Genomic DNA, 21,903 nt, shown 5'->3' with positions numbered 1-21,903 from the left:
CAAATTAGTCATGGATCTCAGTGTTGAGGAGATCTTCAGAGATCAGCTAACCCAAGTGCCCACATGACCCCGAGTCCCCTCTGTAGTGTTTTCCAGATTGGCCACACCATGGTGTTCCAGGGTCCGTGGGACACACCAGCTCACCTTCCTTGTAGCAGCCATCTGGGAAGTGCTAATAACTGGAAATTTGGAACAATTTTGAAAACTGGAAATTTAATCTAACAATAACTTAAAATTCATTTCCTTTCCCAGTAATTCTAGGCCAAACTCAAACTTTCAAAGATTTTAAGAACATGTATTTTGGCTTATCTAGTCTTCTTTCCTCCAATCCAAGAGTCAAATTCTTTTTAACTGTTTCTGACGTGTTGTTTTCAAACCCAGAGAACATTGACATCATCTTGATTGCTCTCCCAGCCTTTCTTTGTCCATCCATCTGTGGTCTGACCAAAACTAAGATCATCGTTTCCCCTTAAATACTATAGTTCTGTTACTGTGTTTCCCAAAATACGTTGTCAGTTGGGGAGAAGGTGTCTATGATGAAATGAGTGGGGAGAGTGCTTTGCATTTTATCCCCCTTTAGGGATTTCACTCTGCATATAGCACCTTCAAACCCAGAAATCTTGAACAACCCTAATTCACATACTATTGTGCAAAGGTATAGAACCCTAAAACTCCTCCCTTCACAAAAATATTAATAATTTATAAAATTATAGAATCTGTCTTGGAAAGCAATGATAAATTAACACCTTTGGTGGTTATACTTCATTTCTTAGTATTATAATTAACAATGAGCCTTCTACTGATCAAAGCCTACTGCTTATTATCTTCCTTTGAACTAGGCAATAAACAAGGCCTATATATAATTGTACCCCCAATTCATTAATGTTTTTTTTTTTTCTTTTCTGTTGCTATAACAAAATACCTGAGCCTGGGTAATCTGCAAAGGAAAGAAGTTTAATTGAATCATAATTTGGGAGACTGACAGTCTCCCATCAATTCAGGCTCTGAAGAGGGACTTACAGGGGATGGTACCACAGTGGCAGGAGATTGTATAGAAGAGACCACATGGTGAGTCAGGAAATGGGAGAGGCTTGCGGATCAGCCTCACTGTCAGTAGCAAACCACGCTTATAAGAACTGAAACTCATCTCTGAGATCAACACCAATCCCTTCATAGGGCAGTGCCCACAATAACCTAATCACCTTCCCTCAGTACCACCTCTGAAAGGTCCTTCCCAGTCTCACGTGGCCACACTGAGCAACAAACCTCCAACACTTGAGCCTTTGGGGAAAAACAACACCCAAATCGTAGCACTCACTTTGGTTTAGCTACATGTTTTTTCCTCATAGGATCCTCGCTCTATCTCTGAAAATATTTGCAGTATCCCAACCTATAGCAGTCTTTCAAATGGCTGGACAGAGTTTTAAGTAATTTGTCTCAGTGTGCATTTTCCTAGGCTGAATACCTTAAATTCTGCTCTTTGGTTCATCATTTTTATGGAACCTGATGTTCATAAGCCTCACATCTTAGATGCCCTTCTCTGAGAACTGCACTTTGCCAATTTATGTATTCATTGCTCACTCCACAAATGAGACTTGCTTGTCTCCATAAGTTGGTCTGAGCAAACATATTAAAGGAACGGGACTCAGTTTTTGAAGGAGAGCTCCTTCAGTGGGTTTGTGAAAGGGGCACATCCTTTTCATGATAGATCTGAATAAAAAGGAAGCTACCATTATCTTTCCCAAGCAATACTTCAAATGCCAGCCTAAAGCATCCTTGCCTGCAGTAAATCTCAGTACTTGTATCAAGAAAAAGTTGCCACATTTCCACCCAAGAAGTGATACAATCGTGATTCCACCATCAAAAGCTTTAAGTTCTCTGATTCATGCTCCTGTGTGAGATGGAATCACTATTAAGAAATCTTTGATTCACCGTGTTGGTTGGTTTTCTTTTTCTCTCCATTCTGTATAGCATGGCTCTGATTATAAAAGAGGAGAGTTGTTTTCTTAATCAAAGAAGCCTTGTAGACAAAGTTTTATAACACTACTTTTGTCTATCTTCTGCTAGAACCTTAGTGTAAATTGCTTACCATCATAACTGATCCCCAGTATGTCAGCCCATTCCCCCAACTGGGTAAGATGGAGTTCCACATTATTCACTGTGTGTTTTCCTAAACTAGAAAAAGCTATATAGTATTGACATCTTACCCAAGTTTCTGGGCACTTATCATTACTGTCTAACAAAGCTAGAATAGTTCAAGGGCTTTCGATGGTCCTGAACCCACTTTCAGAATATTAAATAATACTTTTTCCAGTCCTTTACTCTTACTCAGGCAGCAGTCCTGGATTATTTGTTATTGTCCTCAATTTCTCTATATTAGGTTTGGTGATCTCCTGCACCAGCTTATACCCCAGTTCAGTGCCCCCACTGGTAAATAACATACTAATTACCTGTTTCCCAGGTAGGTCTTCTAATCTGACCTTCAGGAGGAAATAACAACAGGTGAAGACAAAAACTTGAGCAGCCATAACTTCCTCTACTTATGTCTTAGCAAACATGTTCTTTCTTAGACTTGCCTGCTCTACACTATTTCTTACTACCTGAAGTCTCAGGTATTATATTTTGACAAGTTAATAGTTCCTATTTGTTACTCTGACATTAAACTTAAAAATCCTCTTCAATATATAGAGAATAGATTAGCAGTAAAGAAACATAGGCTCCATGTCTTTTAAATTAATTGTGAAATGGAAAGAAACTGCTCAAAAGGAAAAAGCAACTGAGATGAGGGAAAGGAGAAAAAAAAAGAAAGAAAGAAAGAAAGAAAGAAAGAAAGAAAGAAAGAAAGAAAGAAAGAAAGAAAGAAAGATATATAATAGCTAAGATAACTTGACTACTAATTTCTGTTGGTTTATTGAAAGGAATAGTTAATGCTTAATTTTTTCTTAATTTTTGATCAATTTTGCATGCTTATATCTGGTAATCTGAACAACTACATTAAAGATAACAATATGCAATATAACAAGCATTGCTGAATTTCTATCATCTTGTTTTGAAATTCTGTATCATTTTAAATGTTTTCTCTTTTTATTATTTTCACAATAAATTAGTTGAGTTGTTACTAGGCATTTATTCCATATGGTAACCTTTCTCTTGTGCATAAGATTTGAAACAAAGCAAGAAAACCCTCATGAAACTTTTTATAAAAAGGAGATTCTACTTCAAGTACTTAAGATTATCTATGTCCCCACAAATAAACCAGTCATCTAAGGATGGCTAATAGACCGTTCTTCAGAAACCAAGCCCTCTAGACAGAACTTATTGTGTTGGGGTTGACATCCTATAGTCAGCCCCCACAGGAAAGTATGTTTGATGATAATGCTGTGGATCAGGAAGCAAGAACTTGTTGGAATGGATGGAGGGAAAGTAAAACCTTTGGGTGTTCATTTCCTATATCCAACACTGGTGAAAAAGACCATACTTAGAGAAATCCAACCAGGCATCCTCACCCAGGCTTCTGATCACAGAAGCACTCTTCCTACACTTTTGAACAGGACACCTCTCACCCTCCATCTCCCATCCTTAGCCCACAAGTGATAAAGAACAATATCCATGGCTTCATGGAACTAATTTTAAAGGAAAGGTAAGCGTCCACTTTACATGGACTTGTCAAGAGGGACAGAGTGTTGGAAAGAGCACTGGTATCTAATTTTCAGGGAGTGTGTAGAGAGAAAAAGCAAATGCACTCTGTGTGAAATCAAAAGTGAGAGTGAGCATGAAAGGCCTAGCTCCTATGTCTCATCTCCAGGATATGGAAGAGACCGTGGCTCAGACCCGAAGCCTGAACATGTACTGCCACTTTGCAAGTGGTATCGGTGAGCCCAAGTACATGCCGGTACAGTCATGGGAAGTGTTGACTCAGACGCTAGTGGAAGCCTTGGAAAATCACAACGAGGTCAACACAGTGATGGACCTTGTTCTCTTTGAGGACGCCATGCGCCATGTGTAAGTGTGCTTCTCTTCCTGTTTTTCTCAGTTGCATCTCCTTCCTAGTGTCGGGTTTCATTTGGGAACACTTTCATAAAGCCGGAAAAGCAGTGACTGCTTCTGCCATGAAGGTCAAGAGGCAGCTGGAGGAGCAGCAACTGCAGTTTTTGCCACCGGCCCTAGGGGGCAGCAGAACGCGAAACACGGGTGGACCTCGACTGTTTCCAAGTCTGCCATTTATCATCCCTGGGCGTGATCACGGTGACACCAAGAAGAAGATTGTAAAAGATAATAAAAGGGGCACCAGAACAGCTCAGGATTCCCATCCTTACCTACATGCAGGCCAAAGAGATAGATTTTTAAAAATTAAAATAGAGTTTTTGACCAAGTGCACACATATTTCAAAAAAGAAATCCTTTGTGTGTGTGTTGGTATGCTGTACCTATATTGCTCTTTACATTCCTGAATACGAATCCCATTTACCTTTCTCCTTTCTCTCCAACATCCTTAACCTTGCCTATGGCTTTCATGGTCTTCAGGAGCAAGATCTGCTCCATCTTTAATTTCTCTGAACTTGCCCTACACTGCTGAATGAAGCTATTTGTCCTTCCCCATCCTATGTATCCCAAGGTTTAGAAAAGGTAAGTATCTTCTCTATCCTCCACTCCCACCTCGATGGCATATTTACTTCATTTCTCTTTTTTACCTTTCACAAACCCTAGTTCTTTTGAGCTAGGCCATCCCATGTGCCTGCTTATCCTCCCCTTTGTCAGTGTCACCTGGTAATGGCTAGTTTTCTCCATCACTGTCCTGGTTACTTTTCTCTTTGTTGAGACAAAATACCCAATACCCAAAGTTAAAGGAGTAAGCTTTATTTAGCTCATAGCTTATAGAGGTTTCAGTTCATAGTTGGCTGGCTCCAAGGCAGGGTACTATTGCAGAGGGACATTGCAGAAGAGAAATGGTTTGTAGAAAGCAGAAGGCAAAAGGCAGAAGGCAGCAAGCTACAAGTGACCAGAGGCCCTCCTTTGTCCCTTATATCTTATCCAGGCTATCCACTTTTAAGGCAGATAGCACTGATACCCAGAGTGGGGCGCCTTAACCCTACCCAGACCTATGCCAAACAATCAGTGGACTAACTTAGTAATCACACTCTCTTGATCCCAGCATCACACACTTCAGATCCAGCCACCTCCAAAAAGCCCCACCTATGACTGCATGAGACTATGGGGGGGACATCTATAAGCAAACCTTAACAGTGGCCTTAGCACTTGGGCCACCGCCCTCTCCTCACCCATGACTTTACTCATTCCTGGCATTTAGACTCTGTTCTTTCCGGTGCTTGGCCTCCTGAGCTCCTGTGACCTTTCCCTACTTCCACCTCAGTCCTCACGCACATGTTCCTACTCCAGAATGTCTAACATCAGTAATAGACCCACCTCTGAGACCTAAATTTCAAACATCCCACTCTCTGACATACTTTTCTTCTCTTCCACTCACCTGATCTGGTTTTCTGCTCTAGATGTTCTTAAACTTCAACGGGGCTTCATATCCCTGCTCCCTACTGTGTCTTTACTTTCCTCTTTAGGCACCACAGACTCTGTCACCCTGGCACAGGCTCCTCCAGCTCTCCTGCCAGTGGATCTTTATGACAAAACCCCACTTTAGTTAAGCCACACTAACTTCTTATTCCATAACTGTCCCTAATCAGCTGTTCATTGTTGAAAGATAGTCCTCCAGCAAGTTGACTAGTTTTGCTCAGATTTATGGCCAAAAATATCAAACAGGCCCTCAACTAGAGGAGCCTAGAGGAAGATGCTAGAAAAATCTTCCTCCCTTACCCTGTATATTTTTCTTTCAGTGTCTTCCAGAAATACCTGCTTTATGCGATTTTCCTTTCAAACTTCTAACACTCTTCTTGTCTCTTTAGTTCCAGGTGATGAGCACAACTTTTATTTCACTGAGATAGCAGAAGTGTCAAGAACACTCTCATATTTGCCTCTCTGGGATCTATGGACAGCCTGTGTGTATCCCACCTGCATGCCACCACAAAGTCCTGCCTTCCTGACTCTTTCCATTGAGGAAGCACCCTTGTTCCTACCCAGGGTCTGTCTACCCACCTATGACTGCATGAGACTATGGGGGCAACATCTATAGACAAACCTTAACAGTGGCCTTAGCACTTGGGCCACCGCCCTCTCCTCACCCATGATTTTACTCATTCCTGGCATTTAGATTCTGTTCTTTCCGGTGCTTGGCCCCCTACCTCTCACTTTCTCAGGGACTTTACCCTTTCCTGTAATGATCATTTCCCTCTCTCTTCCTCTCTTTCTTTCTCTCTCTGTCCTCCCACACACACACTCCTCTTTCATCTTACCCCAATATTAATTTCTGGATCATATACATCAGTGTACAAATATACCTTATTATAATTTATCTAAAAATTCAAACGATTCTTTGGCCTTTATATCTCTTTCCATCTATGACTACCATTCCTCTACTCCTGTTAACAACACAACCATCAAAAATATTAAGCATATTTTCGTACTTTCTCACCTCTAATTTTCTCCTAACCTTCTTCTCACCATGTGAATAAAGAAGTTCTTGCCTTAGTGACTACAGACCTCTCTCTTGCTAAAAGCCATTGTCCTTTGGCCCTCTGCTCCACCACGTGTCTGTTTTCTCCAGCCATCCATGCCTCCACCTATCCAACACATATTCATGGAGAAGAAAACTTTAGTGTGAGTGCAGGGATCTTTGTTATATTCTCTGCAGATCCCAAATATGTAGGATAATGTTTGGAGCAGAGCAGATACTCAGTAAAACTTCTTAGCATGTCATGTGGGGAAAATAATGTAAAGGAAAACAGAGGGACAGGGGACAGGGCCACGAGTGGTTTCAACTGCAAATAGGGTGCTCAGGAGGCCTTCTCAGAGAAAGCAGCACTTGATATGGCAGAGAAGACCTGCACTTGACATGAAGCCCACTGTGGACGTGGTGCACAGCGCTTTGTCCTTTCATTTAGTCCTACAGAAACTCTAAGGAAGATAAAGTCCATTAGTATCCCAAATTCTAAGTGAGTGAGAGAGAATTTGCTAAGGCACCTCAAAACTACATAAGCTGAGTCATACAGAGCCTACTTGAGTCTGTGCCCTTGATAATCAGACATGGTGCTTCTTCACACGCTTTTGGTCCCCCGTTAATCTGATGGAAGCCGTTTGAGTGTACAGTCTGTCATACCCACTTCCAAAGCCCCAGGACATTGGGCAGCACCTGGTGCATGATAGGTGGTCGGTAAATAACCTTGAGGAGCTTTAGTGCCCATATTCACTCCTTTTTAAAAGCTACCAGCATCTTTGTGTTCATCTCAGAATTGAGGTAATTTTTTTTCCTTTAAATGTGGATTTTTGGGAGAATAGCTAGTGATTCCATCACTGTGGTATCCAACATGGGTGATCAACCAACTAATATTGTCTTTAAGAAAAAAATAAGGACTGGAATCTAGCTTTTCTCTTGAGGCTCATAAATAGACTCTGAAGATAGTTTCCAAAGAAATGCCTGAGCTGCTTTTAAGAAAGGCAAAACAACTGAAAAAAATGAACTGCTTTGAGGCAGACAATTCTGAAGAATACAGTTTATTTAAATGCACAATTTCCTGTGCATTTGCTTAAAAATATCCGTGTCCCATTATTTTATCCTTGTTCTGTCCTTCCTGTCCCTCTCTGGAGGCTCACTGACCCCTCTTTGCTACCTCTATGGCCACATAGAGCCAAAGGCATACTTTTAGACCACAAAAAGCAACGCCAAACAGTGCAGTGAGAAGCAGAGAAGCTAAGAGTATGCAAAGATTCCACAGCCTCACATCTCAGCACACAGAGGATTTGGGGCTTGCTCGGGGAAGCGCCCTGCTTCTGAGACTCCAAGGGAAGCAGGACAGAGTGAGAAGGGTCTGTATGTGTCCTCCCAGGAACCCACAGGTGGACTGGGAAAGGCAAGATCCCCTTTTTTCTTTTTTATGGTACCTGGAATTGAACTCAGGACTTTGCACTTGCCAGCCAGGCGCTGTGCCACTGAGCTATATCCTCGGCCTCGGGATCCCATTTTTAATGTACGATAAGGCATATGCTCTTTCTGACTTCATCTGGCTGTTCTACTCGCACCACCTGAGTGCTTCATATTTTCTTTGGTTTGACTCCCCCCACCTTCTCCAGCTTTCCTTCTCTTCCTGTCTCCAGTTTTGATGCAGAAAACGTGGCATCACATAGTGGTTAGGGAACTGAGTTCTGTAGATAGAATCAGATCCAGAGTTCAAACCCTGGCTCTGCCACAAATGAAGCAGGGCGCGTTGGGAGGAGCACTCCATTCACAAACCTTGACTTTCCCATCTGGAGAGTGAGAATAGTAAGAGCGTCTACACTGTGGGGTTTTTGCCACCTGTGAAATGTGTTGCGCTGAATACACAGGCGATACTGTGGTCTTTCTCTTTGTGCTATTGCTCTTCCTTTAATAGTACCATTTTGCTCTTCCATTGACTTCCATCACCATCTCAGCAGCTACTTCTGCTTTTTCTTACAGCCTTAAACTAGATCTTTTCAGTCACTCTTGGCATAATTTTCATTCATCTTTTTCTTTACCTCTTTGTTTTGTCACTCCCACATGCATTTTCCACCTGCTCTTCTCTCTCTCTCTCTCTCTCTCTCTCTCTCTCTCTCTCTCTCTCTCTCTCTCTCTCTGTGTGTGTGTGTGTGTGTGTGTCTGTCTCACTCTCAGAAGAACTTAACAGTCATTTAAGAAAAGAACCTCAGTTGTACTTTGAGTCCTCAATATCTTAGTCTTCCAGGGGTGTGTGTATGTGTAAGTGTGTGTGTGTGTGTGTGTGTGTGTGCGTGCACACGCACATGCATGTGTATCTTTACAATAAACCAGTTTCTCCAGCTGTGCTATGGTTTATCTCTAGCTTTTGTTTTTAATCTCCCAGAAATTCTGTAATAGGCTTAACACAGACTGCCTTGGTTTTCTGGCCCAGCAGCCCTTGAGAATATTGATCTTCTTTTTAAATTTTGTAATTTAAATGCAGAGTCCTTTGCCCTCATCAGAGGTTGCTAATGAAGCCCCAGCTGGAGCTCAATGCTGACAGTTGCAGGCTTAACCATTCTTTAGAAACTTCATCACTATCCAAACATTTCCCATTTTAATACTGAATAACAGGGCCCATGCTAACCTGAGTTCAGGCCTTTCAGGTAGAGCTGGGTATTGGGCTACGCAGGGAACCCACTTAGACTCCAAGTCTTCCTCCAGGTTTGCCTCTCTCCTCCGCTAATTCAGTCTTGCTCTATCTTCTCTGAATCAGAAGACAGGACCTGATGTCTTAGCACCAGTTTCTCCTTTCATCGGGCACCAACATAGACACAAGCAAGTGATTTCTTGCGCATAGTGTAATGAATAATACATAATTACATATACTTCCTTAAATGTCATATTGAATATAAGATGTGGGTTGTTCTGTTTCAGTTTAATACAACTTCATTGTATTGTATTCATAGATGTTGTTATGGCTTATATTTAGGTGTCCCCAAAGCCTCATGTGATCATAGGTGGGGATTTATCAGAGATGGCTGGATCCAGGGTGTGCAGTGCTGGAACTGATATATGGTGCATGCTAGGACCAAGGGCACTAGGACTAGTGGTGTGAGTGTTATCTGCCCTAAGTAGCCTGGATATGATATAAAGGATAGAAAGAGCTGTGGTCTTCCCTTGCTTGCTTTGCTACCTTCTGCCCACCATGAGCTGTTTTTCCTCTCTATGCCACCCAGCTGCTTTATAGTCAGCTGATTATGGACTGAAAACTCTACCAACTGTCAGCTAAATTAAGCCTTTCCTCTTTTAACTTTGGGTGTCAGGTATTTTGTTCCAGCAATGAGAAAAGAAATTAAGACAGATATCTTCAATGTGCTGGCATTGTATGTGTCCTCATACTTTTCAGATATTTGGGACTGATTTTTTTTCAAGAGAAAAAGAGATATATAAAGCTAGAAACAGAATACAAGTTTCACAATTAAGCAATTAAAGTGAGAAAGTGAAATAAATCATAAAAGAACTAAGTACAGCACAAAAAATAATTCCTGAGTATTTAGGTGAATACATGTTAACTACATGAAAATCAAATGAGATATGATCCTTAAATCCTAAAAAAATTTTTGTGTATCTAAAACACCTTAAAGAATACTAAAAGGTAGAAATAAAAAATTTGAGGATAATTTGAATCATACATGTGCATAAGGGAGAGAGAATTTACAAAACTTGGTGCACATTTAAATTGAAAGATAAACATTCATGAAAGAAAAAAAGTACATATATATATATATATATATAAATTGATTAATAAACATGAAAAAGACTCAATTCCCCAGAAATCAAATAAATATTAAAACCATATTTTCAATCATTAAATTAGAAAATATTAATTACTATGTATATTGTGTGCGTGTGTGGTGTGTAGACTGGGGGCCAAACCTCCCTACAGTTTGCAGGTGAGGGGTGTTAGCACACACACGCTTGTGCCAGAATTCCCTTCCAACAGCGAACTTATCCCACAGGTGAGATGTGGGTCCACAAACAGTTTATGTATTCATTTTAACCAAGTCATCAGTGTATATGAGAAATGTGCAGTAATAAGAAAATTCATGCCATAGAAGCTCAGTAGGTCTACAACATCATACACAGAAATTTTGTTGACATGTGAAATTCCACCCACTAAAACTATTCCCCAACCCTTCCTCCAAACTGAGTTTAAATTGCTCCACTATTACTTAGTTTCAATAAACTATTTCTAATTATAATATCATTGACAGAACATAGGTGTGTAATTTGTTTACTGCAATGTCAAATGTATACTGCTCTACTTGGCCAAACACTATCTGAATTCTTACCATCACACAATTTTTGCCGTTTGATTACCAACACCTAAATTCACTTTCTTACATTCTGATTCAGTTAGTACAATCCAATAGAGTCTCATTTTGCAATAAAACAGATATACCCTTTGATCAGTTCTTGCTAAGAAGGGTAAAACTTGGTGCCACTATTCTGGGTCATTTTCAATAGCAAAAGCTGCCACACATTTCTTTACAATTCGACTCAGCAGTTTTACTTCTAGAAATTTATCTCAATGAAATAATTACAGATACAAACCAAAAACAAAACTATACCACGTTATTTATAACTTTTGGAAACAACCTAAACACCCAACAGTGGGCTATTGTAGACAAGCAACTTATTCTATTTATTTTATCAGCATAACATGGATATTCTATACAATATTATTCTACCATCAAAAGCATAGCTTAACAGATTGTTTAATGGCATGGGGAAATAATCACAGAATATTGTTAAATTAAAAAAATGGTTTTAAAACACCCTGTTCAGTATGTTAGAATCCAATTTTTAAAATCTAAAGATAGAAATACATTGATTGGTATAATAAGCATACATACTCAAAAATATATATTTGTAAGCATAAAGATAGTAGAAAATCTGGAAGACTATATGATTGATGTCAATAGTATTTATCACTAGCTATTAAAATTGTGAATTCTTTCTGTATTTTAAACATTTTGTACAATGGAATAACCATTCACTTTAAGATGAAAAAAAAAAAAAGAATAGGAAGTATCTTTGTAAATAGTATAGCATACGTAAGGCTGACTGCCGATGTGTCCTAACGAAAAGTGGCAAAATGCCCTGAAGGAGAGGTTGCGGAAGGCTTAATGGGGCAGAATCTGAGGAAGGGCTGCTGGGCCAGAGGAGTGTCGTCCTTTGGGAGGAGTGCCCCAAGCCAGGCAAGAGGCCTGGAATGTTCCTCCATTGCAGAGGTGGGAAAACTGACACAGGCAGTGATGAGAAGTAAAGCTGTGGGAAGGGTCCAGAAGCCGAAGATGTGCATGTCTTGTAGCCTGACAATAAGAATCTGTGAATATTCATCACAAAACATTGACATCCAGGAAGGATAAGGGAGGGAGAGAGAGGACCTGTGCCAGGACTCTCTGTTCTTATCTCCCTGACTTTAATTGTGTTTGTCTTTTTTCCAAAAAGAAACCAAACTGTTCTGGTCCAGCCTTGTCCTCTAGCCTTCCCTGACATTTTAGTTTTGTGTGTTTCCTACTTTTTCTTTTTCCTGCCCCCTTTTTGGGTGGTGGGCAAAACCAAGCTTGGCAGGAAGAAGAGGGAGGGCTACGGGTCCCCTGCCCACCCCCACCTCTCACCCCTCCAGAGCTGCTGTCACTGGCTCTTCCTCCACTCTTTCTGGTGCACCAGAGGCTGTGGCTAGAAGCAAACCAACAGCAACTTCAGTCTCCTTAGGAAAGAAGGTGAAGCCAGGCTTGGGACAATCTAATTAAAGATTCCCAGAGCTCAGCCCACAATGTGCCTCCAACAGAGGCCTCTGTTCCTATTCAGACCATATTGTACCATATCTGACTAAAGTGATGAACCTCTGCTTCACTCTCTTAGCTGCCGTATCAATCGAATCTTGGAGTCCCCGCGGGGAAATGCTCTGCTGGTTGGTGTGGGAGGGAGTGGCAAGCAGAGTCTGACCAGGCTAGCAGCTTTCATCAGCTCGATGGATGTATTCCAGATCACACTGCGCAAGGGCTACCAGATCTCCGACTTCAAGGTAAGATGGTTGCCTGGCTATGCGGAGGAAACTAACCTCTCTTTAACCACACACCGCTGCCTACCAGTCCTCATCACTTCTCCAATGCCCCTGCCTGGCACTACCCCTTCATTCCATCCACTTTCTTCTTAGTTTCAGGGCTGGTGATATGAGTGGCTCTTTCCTCAGTAGACAGAGCCAGGGAACAGTGTCCTTTCCATGATCTATTTTAAATTTAGCACACAGCTTGATAGCTACTCTCATAGACCTAAGAAGAACCCCAACAGTCTACCCAGGTTTTATAAGAAATTCATATTTTAAAAGACAGGTTCAATAACTGCTGCCCTTGGGACCTTCAGTGACATTTCCTAGTTTTAGACAGCAAACACATAGGAGCCAGGATGCATGAAAAGCGAAGAGAGGCATTGCATGCAACTTTCAGAGGTCATTTGATCTGGTCCTCATCCATTTATCCATGGCCACAACAGAGCCATAGGAGAAAGGTACGGTAGGATTGCCATCAGAATGCTGCCCTTGCTGTTTCTGGGACAACTGAGCCAGGCACTGAGTCAAACCTGCCCACACAATCTCTCAGCCAGTGATGGGAGAGAGAGCCTCTTGCTTCTGCTCTGACAGCACCGCTAAGCCTCCAGACACTGGCTGTAGCCAAGGTCATACATCGGGTTCACCTCAGGCCTTTATTTAGTGCTTACAGAAAAGACAAGACAAGATAGTGTGATGGGAATTGTGCATTTACATAATGATGTAAGACAGTGTTTCTGTACTAAATCTTTGGCTATATACCGGAATCACAGGGGGCCTTCGAATAATGCTGATGCCTGCATCCTACCCCTAGCTGATCCGATTTAACTAGTGCAGGCAGTAGCCTGGGTATCAGGGTTTTTCAAAGCATCCCCCAGATGACTCTAATGAGAATTGAGAAAAGCTGCCTTAGATTATTCTGTAAAAGCATAAAGTGAGAATCACTGACCTTAAAGGAAGTATATTATCTTTAAAGGGAAGTTATTTGGACAGAAAGGAAATTCTACAATAAAGGAATGTACGAGGGTCTTAGGTAATGATCTCAGAGTGGTGCTGAAAAGAAAACAGCAAGGTAAGGGGTAGTGATGAGCTATGTAAGGCTAACACAGCAAAGAAACTGAGACCGGCTGAGCTGATAGATTCAGTACTTGGTATCAGGACTAGCCAAAACATTATACATCTCCATCTTCATCTCTAGTTCTGAGTGGGTATGATTTCTGGAGGTGAGTGTGTGAGTGTGTGTGTGTGTGTGTGTGTGTGTGTGTATTCCCTAGTACTGTATTTGTTTTTCACAAAAGTTTTTTGCTAGAGCTACTGACAGTTATAAGAACCCTAGCATAAGACATATTCATCCTAGGCAGGTGGTCCCCAGTACAGGACCCCGATGTCAAGACCAAGAGCAGTCACTTGCCTGTGGAGCAGATCATTCACTTGCATAATGACGTAAGTAAAACAGATGTACAGGGATCACCTCTGCCTTGTGAAAGAAGCACCTCTTAGCACAAATCTGAGACCCAGAAGCTAGTGCAGGAACCACCATGAATTAAAGGTTTTCTCTATATGGTTTTACTTGCCCACTTCCACTGGCATTGAGGTATGGGTGTGAGGCATATTTTCCTAGCTGTCCATGCGAGATAGAACTCCTGCCTGCCTCCCATTGTTGCCTTTATTTCCCATTAAAGCAGGTAATAAAATAGCTCCATATTTAAAGAGTAGGTCAGGGGCCTCTTTGGAGAATGCCTTCTTGTCAGAGCTTTCTGATATTGATTGTTCCTACAGGTGGACCTGGCCAGTCTGTGTCTGAAAGCTGGGGTAAAGAATCTCAGCACAGTGTTCCTCATGACTGACACCCAGGTGGCTGATGAAAGGTTCCTTGTGCTCATCAATGATCTCTTGGCATCTGGTAAGAAACTCTGTGCACTTGAGTGCCTCTAAAGGAATCAGAGTCATTCAAAGGTGGAGAAGTAGTCCAAGGTCAGAAAAGCTGGATCATAGCAATAAGGGAGAAAACTGATATAGCAAAGGTTCATTAAAGCCCTTCCTAGGGTTGGTGCTGGGCCAGCTGTCCTGGTTCTTAGATTCTACTCTCATTGCAAATAAGATAATAATCTTGAATCTTAGTGGGGCAAGCTGTGATTACGGGAAGGAGAGCAGGTTTAAGGCCTGGGGGTCTGCTGACACCAGAGAGAAGGTGCCATTTCCTCTCCACACCTATGACACAGAGAGACTGCAATGTGTGTAAGACCTCACATAACTTAGACGCTGGCAGGAAAATACATACAGAAAGAATGCAGCACTTACACAATAGGGCAAGATTGGGTTACCAATTTAATGAACCAAAGATTCATAACTTCGTGCAAGCAGGAACAGACGTAGAATAGCTCCCCAAAGTTCTCAGTCCTCAACAAACTTGACCAGTGTTGTCTAGTGCCCTATGACACTATGAGACTTCACTGGAAAGCTCAGTTTCTGCTTCTGTTTTGTCTGTTTATTTAGAAGTTCAGGACTTATGTCAGTGATTACAAAAGTACACATTAAATATTACATTTTTATATACAGACAATAAGTTACATAAGAACATATAGTGCATAATTTACATATTTGCAAAATATGTATTTATTCAAATTAAAGAAAGATTATGCTTCCCTGAATCTTAAGCTAAATGCAGCACCTGCAAAGCCACCTGTTTACCTGGGAATAGAAGTAGTGTACACGTGTTCCTGAAAAAATTATCACCTCTCAATTCCCAACAATTCATAAGCTCTTTTCTCCACAACCCAATCGCTAGATGTGTTGAATACCCTTCAGTTTAGGAAGTCCGAGGAATATAATCACAGGTACATTTCTCCATCATCTATCCCATGTCGTAAGTCATAAGTTATTTCAGGATAACTCCTGCCAGTCCCTAGGAACTTCACTGCTTCAGAATCACTGTGTGTCATATTTTGTGGCATTGTACTCTATGCCATTCTACTGTCACCCGTAAGGAGCCACTGGCCCTTGATCCAGATCATGCAGTCAGAGGTGCTGTGATGGTTTCTTTCTGATGAAGGCCCATCCCAGGTTCCTTCCTGTGCTGACTCCTGACATTGCACTGATCCCACATTCATTTGTTTCCCAATTTAGCCTATTTAAATTGGCCCTGTACTCAGGAGTTTTCCTACCAACTCTTACACCTTTTCTCCTCTCATGCAGCAAATTTTCCCCTTCCTAAATACTGTCTTTAATATCTCATCACCATAGTATTTAACCTACAACATTCATTATTTTATTAAATGAGAAAGATCCAACTGGCCTCCCACCCTGAAGCTATGCTGAAGCCTCATTTCTATAACAGCCTAAGAGTCTGTGCTTCTGAAGATTTCCAGCTTTGGAAATGTCAGGCATGGTGCCAGCCTCGCTCTGTATTTCACTTGGCTCCCGTCCAGCCAGGTCACCTTCTCCTAAAATAATGTTTGAGACACAGAAGTTGTTATACATTTGCCAACTGAAATTTTATTCCTCAATTAAGTATCTTTAATTTTTCATTTAGAAGACAACTTTCTTTCAAGCACAATCGAATTTCTGAAGGTTTGCCCAGTGAAAACTTAATGCAGTCAGCCTGTTCCAAAGTCATACAGTTTCAGGTTCACAGTTCCCTTTCCAGGCGTCTGTATTAAAAACAGCAAGATTTGTGCACATGTTACAGTGAAAATACATTTAATTTTAACATTTTTTTCTTCTAATTGTCCTCTGTTTTTTAACTTAACCTCTTTAACAAGAAGAATAAGAATAAGAATATATGGTTTTAATGTTCCCTGTGGAATAATAACATCTGTCTGCAAAGTAGAAGAGTTTTCAGAATCTGTATTCCCAATGTTTTAATTTTGTGAGATTATGCAATTACTCCACCCTTGGAAAACACAGTAGAGAGAGCAAAATATGCGTTGGGGTACTTGCCCATAACTCATTACTCTGTAGTTATCCACAAGTCCTGTCACATCGGCTAGACTGGCATTGGTAGTGAGTGAATGCTTAATACAACTATCCCTCCAAATTTCTCTCTGAGAGAACTAGTAATCTCATGACATCGGCTATTTTGTTTCCTCGGTCGTCTTCAGCTCCTTATTTTACCCCTTGCTATCATGACACCTGTGTCAAAATCAAACCATGATGATATTTTGATCATGAATCCCACTTCTGACACCCACCACAGCCTTTCAGAACCCAGTAGTAAGACAGTTGCATCTCAAGAGCGTTAGATATTGACAGGAAGAAATCCTACACACAAAGTGGAACAAATTACATTCCTGAGTAATTAGCAAAAGCACATAATTGTGTTTAAGGCAGAGTGTTCATGCCTCGGGTCAGGAGCAGAGGAAGCCTGTCTGTAAGACGCTCCCCTTGACTGTCAGAATCTTAAACTGGGATCATGCAGCTGCTGATGAAACTGTGCATGAAATGTGGGCGCTGGTGGACCTGAAAAATCTAATTCTTGTCATGATCCTATTGACCTGTTATAATATTTCCTGAAGAATGAATATTTATCATCAATCTCAGGTGTTTTAGGAATTCCTATTGACCTGTCATAATATTTCCTGAAGAATGAATACTTATCATCAATCTCCGGTGTTTTAGGAATTCTTACAAATGTTCACCTCTCTGTCTTTGATCCAAATTCAGCCAAGTTCCCATCATAACTTAGAGGGAGAAATGAAAATTAATCCCGGATTTCTAGGAGAATACTTCTGTCTCCAGCTTCCCAGACTTCCATTTTACTACAGAACACTAGCCAATCAGCACTAAGCAGCTGAGAATACGTAGCCTGCTCAAGGCATGATGTCTCTTCCTCTTCCAACTCTGCCAGATTTCATACTTCATTCTACTTTGGGCTCTTATGTTAGGATTTTCCTTTTGCTTTTCAAGAGGTTTAATTGCTTGCCTCCAAAATTCATATTTCTTTTTCTTGGGTTAGGCCAAATTCATTTAATTATTTATTTGTTCTACAATCACCTATTAAACCCCCACGCCCCAGTCACTAGGTACTGTGCTCAGATGAGGGACATGTAGCCTCTGTGTGGTCTAGGGGAAGAGTCTATTGCCTGTTGGGCCCTGTTTCTTCCCAAATCGTATTCCTGTCCATCTCTGAACAGACTTTTCTTTTTCTATTTAGGCCAGCTCTCCTCATGGAACATAGAAAATAAAAAGATCACTTCATCTTCCAACTTTTTGGGATGAGACCCAGAGTTAATGTTAGTGCTCTATACATATCCCATGAGGACATAGAATCTTCAAATATCTATAGCAGACGTGGCAGTGAACAGTTCTCTGGTGAGCGTCTGTAACTGGACTTCCCAGTGAGCCATCTACGCTGTCATATAAACTGAATTTTGGCCTAGTTTCCTTAAAAGAAATAAAAAATATAAAGATTGGGGCAAAAGAGCAGCCATGCAGCATGGACTGGATCTCTTAAAGATACCTGTGGACTCACTAGGTCTGACCACAGACATCAGAACCTTAAATGTTAATCCAATTAGCTGTCCAAACAGCTAAATTTGTTTTCGTCTTGTGGTGCCACAGTCCCATACAGTTATCCCAGACTTTCTATCTCCGTGGATTCTTTTACATTGCCAACCGCTTCCTCACCACCTCTATCCAAAGGATAACAAAGTCAGGATTTCTTCTGCAAAGCCTCTGTGGCCTCTGAGGAACCTAACACATGACTATTACCTGGCTTGCCAAATATTAGGACATCTCAGTGTCGACATGAAGACATTAAGAGATATAAGAGACAGATAAAGTTTCCTAACTTTAGGCTATTGGAGGGAACTTTTCAAATGTGTAAATGACGTTGACCTCTGCTCACATTACTGTCCCTCTGGCTGTTTATTTTCCTGCTTTCAGCACAGTGTGCTATTAGTATATCACACAATAAGGGACAGGAATGTTGCCAGGAAAACTTGGAGAAGCATATCTGAAAATGCAAATTTGCTGGCAATTTAGAGGTGTTTATCCCCAGATATTCTGTCCAGTGATCTTGTTTTTACAGTTCCTTCAAATCTTGGGAGAAACACCACCATGAGTCATGTACATGAAGTTTCTAAATGGCCCAAAAGCTTTCAGCATCTTGGCAGTCAGAGTATCCCATAAACCAAGGGCAATGAGCTTTTTGTATAAAGGTTGAAAAGTAAATACTTCAGGCCTCACGGACCATACAGTCTTTGTCACAGCAGCTCAGATCTTTATTATAATGCAAAAATAGCCATAAATAAAACCTAAATGAACGAGCATGGCCGTGACCAATGAAACTATTTATGGGTAATAAAATTTAAATTTCATATCATTTTCATGTGCCATTAAACATTATTATTTTAATTTTTTCCAATCATTAAAAATCCTCCAAATCATCCTTCGCTTATAGGCCATACAAAAACCGGCAGTGAGCCAGGGCCAGCATGCAGGCCATAGTTTGCCTCCTCTCTACCCAGCATCTTATAGGTGAAACACCAAAAAGATATAAATGCCACACCTTTCAAGTAAAAGACAGGCAAAGACTGTAGACTGTAGTATTACAAATGTCCTAAGACCAAAGAAAATCCAAGATCTCACTGGGAACTCTGAGATACTAACAGAAAGGAAATTCGGGTCACTACAGGCAGGCATGACGAGCCTGGCTGCTGCCAATGCCATCTCAGTATTGCTTGTTTTAAAACCTGCCCTGAATTCCTTAACTCCCAACACACACTAAATACCATTTCACTTTCTCAGTAGTTTTCTCTGATCCCCTACTTTTATTAAAAGAAGCTGAAGGGCATAGTGGTGCACACCTGTAATCCCAGCACTCAGGAGGCTGAGGCAGGAGGATCGCTGTGAGTTTGAGGCCAGCCTGGGCTACATAGTGAATTCAAGGCCAGCCTGGATTGCACAGTGAAGCCCTGTCTCAAAAAGACAACAAAAACAAAAAGAAGCTGAAATAAATTATTCCATTAATGGGCCAGGCGTGGTGGCGCACACCTGTAATCCCAGTACTGCAGAGGCAGAGGCAGGAGGTTCATTGTGAGTTCAAGACCAGCCTGGGCTACAAAGTGAGCTCAAGGCCAGCCTAAACAGCATAGTGGGACCCTGTCTCAAAAAGACAAAAAAATGTTATCCCATTAGTAACACCTTGATTTTGACAAGTTATAGCACAAACTGTTTTATGGGTATGCTATTTAAATATCTTAGAGAATGGAAATTAAATCAGGTTTGTCCAATTAAGGGAAGAAAGTAAATGATGTTTCTCATGATAATTCATTTTTTAAATTTTTGACCTTTTAAATGACTAAAGCTAATTGGTACAAAACATTTGTTAGATTCCTGGCCAGTTTAATGCGATCAAACCGAGTTTACCCCAGATGCAGTTGAGCAAAGAGGTACAGCAACTCCAAGGGCCCATAGGATTGTGATATCAGGCACTTTCATGAGCTGGATACCATTTATCAAATCATCCCGTTGAAGACTTAACCCAGGTCCACAAAGAAGCAGGATGGGTAGGGAATCCTCAAGGGTATCTTCCTTCACTAATATTTGTATGATGCTGGCATTTCTATGTGAGTTATGCAAGAAGGAAGATGCACGCAGGTGTGGAGAGCTTCACATAGAGCTTGTATACAGGTCTAGATCCATAAGGACTGGCTCTGGACATGCAAAAGTGCTTTCCTGACATCTATATGTAACCTGGAGCTTACCACATTCACCCTTTGCATCATAGCTATTGCTTTCAACTTTTGGGTTGTGCTCCACTGGTTCTTACTTCCCTCCTCAATCTCATCTCTTCCATACAGAAAATTTGTGCCATTCACTGTGAGACTCACCACTACCCTCGTACATCATGGGCTGTCTCCATTTCCCTACAGTTCTCTCTTTTCCTCCAATATTAGTCTTCTTCCTCTCCAAGCCCAACCCCCCTGCTCCAGGCCCCCACCCCTTCCCTATTTCCTAACTCAGAATTTCTCTTTATCCCCTCTTCTTGCAAGTTCTAACTTTGCTTTCAAGCATGACCAATTCTAAGTTTTTAAAAATGAAGTTTTCATTAAATTATCTCTCTTTGACTTGAAATGACAGGCAACAGTCCTGGAACTTTTTCCCAGACTAAATTTGCAAAAGATTTAAAGTTACAGTTGCCACATTCTCACCATCTACATTGACTAGTTTTCCTTATGTCTTTCCGTATTTTTTTACAAACTACTTGGGACGTGTAGAGAGCAATGAAATAAACATGTGTGCAAGTGTGAACTATATGACAAAATAGCAATTTTTGTTGCACATGTGTACTTAAAGAGTTTCTTTAAGTAGGTACGCAAAACTGAGATGAGTTTTGTATCCCATCTGGTATGTGTATTTCAACTTTAGTAAATAAAAGTGCCAAATTGCTCTCCAGGGAAGTTATGCAAATTTAGTCTCCAGCCATGATAATTAATGAATTTCTTCCCAACCTCACCAATACTTGGCTTCTCTGACATAACAATTTTTATCTATAGAAATAAAATTAAATCTCATTGTTTTCCTTTCTCTTCTTACTGGTGACATTTCGCATCTTTTTAAATGTTTGCTGTCTATTCCTGCTTCCCTTTTGTAAGTTGTGTCAATTGTATAATTTTCTTTTTGGGTCTTGGTCTCTTTTCCTTATGCATTTGTAGGAGTTCCTTATGTATTTTGCATACTAACCCTTTTTTCATCACATGGCTTATAAATAGCATTTTCAAGTCTGTGTCTGACTTTGTCATACCAATTTAGTTTTAATGTTATAAAATTGACAGTATTTGCTGTTGTTGTTGTTGTTCTTTTGAGACAGGGTCTTGCTATGTAGTTCAGGCTGGCCTTACACTGACTTTGTAGCCAAAGCTGGCCTCAAACTTGCTGCAATCCTCCTGCCTCAGCCCTCTGAGCACTGGGATTGCAGGCATGTGCCACCGTACCCAGCAACAGTATTTTTAATGCTTTGTGTTTTCTGTGTTGTTTCAGAAATTCTCTTCTATCTCAGTGCCAAAAAACAATTGCCTGTATTTTAATTTTTAAATTACTAGTTTTACTTTTCATATTTGTCTTTATCTAGAACTCACTTTCATCTAGTGATCTAATTGTCTTTGTTGTATTAATATTGAATTATCCTAACAACATTATTAATACAGACACTGCATTATCCTTACATCACTTGATAGTCCATCCCTTTGTATCCTGATTTTTAATGTCAGTTTCCGTTTTGCTAC

General features: G+C 40.8%; 1 protein-coding gene across 6 annotated transcripts in view; it reads left to right on the top strand.

Moving 5' to 3' along the window:
* Positions 1-21,903, top strand: part of Dnah9 (dynein, axonemal, heavy chain 9) — a 319,645-nt gene that overhangs the window by 174,953 nt on the left and 122,789 nt on the right. For all 6 annotated transcript variants that reach the window (XM_013522070.1, XM_005399351.1, XM_013522071.1 and 3 more), the window contains 3 exons: positions 3,806-4,002; positions 12,493-12,655; positions 14,456-14,579. In XM_013522070.1, coding sequence (XP_013377524.1) covers positions 3,806-4,002; positions 12,493-12,655; positions 14,456-14,579 — 484 coding nt within the window. The remainder of the gene's footprint in view (positions 1-3,805; positions 4,003-12,492; positions 12,656-14,455; positions 14,580-21,903) is intronic.

The sequence above is a fragment of the Chinchilla lanigera genome, unplaced genomic scaffold (genome assembly GCF_000276665.1).
Source record: "Chinchilla lanigera isolate Chin_1 unplaced genomic scaffold, ChiLan1.0 scaffold00066, whole genome shotgun sequence".
NCBI classification, from domain to species: domain Eukaryota; kingdom Metazoa; phylum Chordata; class Mammalia; order Rodentia; family Chinchillidae; genus Chinchilla; species Chinchilla lanigera.
Note: the sequence above shows the minus strand (reverse complement) of the source record. Positions and strands in the feature narration are given on the sequence as shown.